The sequence below is a fragment of the Lolium rigidum genome, chromosome 2 (assembly GCF_022539505.1).
Source record: "Lolium rigidum isolate FL_2022 chromosome 2, APGP_CSIRO_Lrig_0.1, whole genome shotgun sequence".
In the NCBI taxonomy this organism is placed as follows: domain Eukaryota; kingdom Viridiplantae; phylum Streptophyta; class Magnoliopsida; order Poales; family Poaceae; genus Lolium; species Lolium rigidum.
The window spans coordinates 267,012,358-267,014,688 of NC_061509.1; the positions used below are offsets into that span (position 1 = coordinate 267,012,358).

The 2,331-nt window shown below is 45.6% G+C and overlaps 1 protein-coding gene across 1 annotated transcript; it reads left to right on the forward strand.

Annotated features, from left to right (window-relative positions):
- Positions 1 to 399: 399 nt before the first annotated feature.
- On the forward strand, positions 400 to 1,064 carry LOC124688731. The gene has a single exon (XM_047222371.1). The coding sequence runs from the start codon at positions 469 to 471 to the stop codon at positions 814 to 816; it is 348 nt and encodes a 115-aa protein (XP_047078327.1). The 5' UTR covers positions 400 to 468; the 3' UTR covers positions 817 to 1,064.
- The last annotated feature ends 1,267 nt before the right edge of the window (positions 1,065 to 2,331 follow it).

Consider the following 2,331-nt stretch of genomic DNA (forward strand, 5'->3'; position numbering starts at 1 on the left):
GAGCAGCAGAAAATAATGTTTTGTGAGCGAATGATCCGATCAGAGACACACACAAGTATACACTTCCTGCACAATGAAGAACATAGCACGGTTATACGTGTAGCACATCGTCACCGTCACGTTTTTTCAGTTTGCCCTACGTTTCATTTGCTCCTTCCCGTTATTCGTAGAAGAGCGACAGGAGAAATTACGTACGAAGCTGAGCAAAATAACTGAACTATCCTTGCAGTTAATTCCGACGACAATTTCAGGCATGCCGATTAAACTGACAGAAAAAACGTCGTCTTCCACGACGCACCGGTCAGGCAGTCACCGCGTAGTTGGCAACCGGCTAGATGCGCCCTTCTTATAAAACCAGGAGCGCGCCCGGGGAAGGCGAGCACACCGCCATCTAGCTCCAACTACCGCCGCACTCAGCCTCGTCGCCGACGACAAAGAGAAGCCAGCCCATATCCAGACACCCAAGCCATGGCGAACGCTTCCTTCTCCCAGGCGGCCGCGAGCTGCAAGGCACGCAAGTTGACGTGCCTCTGCTCGCCGACCAACCACCCGGGCTCCTTCCGCTGCAGCCGCCACCGGACGCCCCGGGCGCGGCCGCCGTCATTCTTGTCGCACTCGGGCCGCGCCTTGCATCAGCAGGCCGCATCACCAGGAAGCAAGAGCGGCGGAGGAGGCAGGACGCCGAGCAAGGGGCGGCCCGTCCTGCGCGCGCACCTGCAGCGGCTGCTGGCCAGCCCGCCACCGTCATCCGGCGGCCGCTGCCGCGAGTTCAAGCCACGCCTGTCCAGGATCGGGCGCCTCGCCGTGAACGCGTGACTGACGCCGGCGTCGGCGGCGGCGCCAGCCGTCTGCTCTGAGCGATCACTAGTGGTGGACAGGAGTACAGGACAGTGCGCCTCTATTTCGCGCGCACCGGCTAGCAGCTAGCTAGGACCGGGTAATACTCTCGAATCAATACTTTCTTAGTACTGTAATGAACTAATGATGAGTGGATATAGCGATTCTGTACTTGCTCCTTTGTAATTTTTTCCTCGAGGGAATGTAAAAGGACGAGATTATGTGTATCTTAGTATCTACATCTTTATCGAAAAAATGTGTATCTACATGCATCTTCTACCGATAGCCTTGAATGGTACAGTTCTCAAAAAACAAATCACAGCAGAAATCTTCACTTGGTTTGTGCTTATGAGAGTCCAGATTAAATTACCTGACTTGTCTTATACTCTTATTCCCCTCTTCAAAAAAATACTATTTCATCGTCTAAAAAGATCTCGTTTTTTCTGCAAAGAAAAATCATGTTTCTGCTTTTTTGATCACGCAAATATGTCAATTTGGTTTCTGATGGATTAATTGAATGTCACAGTTTCTCAAAAAAAAAAAACATTACCGAAGAAATCTTCACTTGGTTTGTGCTTATGAGAACTTGTCTTATTCCCCTCTTCAAGAAATATAACTATTTCATCGCCTAAAAAGATCTCGTTTCTTCTGCAAAGAAATCATGTTTCTGTTTTTTTGGTCTGCCAAATATGTCCTTTTGGTTTCTTCATCTTTGGTGTGTTATAGTACACAGGATTACCTCTGGTTTGCTTAGTTATTTCAGTTATGTCATCACAGTACACCTATGGGACCAAACCGATCGGAAAGCAATGGTCTTTATGTGTGTTGTTCTGTTGTTCACGTGTGGGGCACGGATGTGCCTTGTGCCTGTGTGAACTTTTAGCTAGCTCTCCCTGAAGCATCGAGACGATTTTGCCCGCTATGATTCGTTAGGATGTCTTGTATAACGGTAGAGAGAAATGATTTTTTTGGCCCTCCACGTTATCTAATTAATTTTATAAGGAAAGGCATGAGATATACAACACATAAAATAGCATTCTCTTGTTTTTTTTTTTCTTGGAGATCATCTATTAGCTTAGAAAAGACAACATTTTTTTTCCTAATTTCACTCTTCAACAACTAAGCAAAAAAAAAAGAAAACCTGGATGACAACTCTGAAGAAACGCTGAGATCACCCCATTGTGCACCCTGTCCTTATAGCATTGTTAAGTTTCTCAGCATTTTCCTGGGCTAGGGTATAGACATGTAGCGGTGGAATATACTTGGTACCGTAATTCTCCCACCGACACTTCTCTCCTAATTAGCCTTCAAAGCGAAATCCAGAAGAAACTTAATACTCCATAGATAGTGACACTCTTCTCGAATCGAATCTCACACCTTTTTGAGCAAGGAAAATATTTCTTAGATTAAAAAAGTAGTTTAAAGATACTAAAATAAGTCTTATACTCTATTAAAGAAAAAAGATCTTCTATTGAATAAACCTGTTGCGATTTC

What these genes read in the sequence shown, in the direction of transcription:
- LOC124688731 (XM_047222371.1), top strand. Translation starts at nt 469, where the DNA reads ATGGCGAACGCTTCCTTCTCCCAGGCGGCCGCGAGCTGCAAGGCACGC.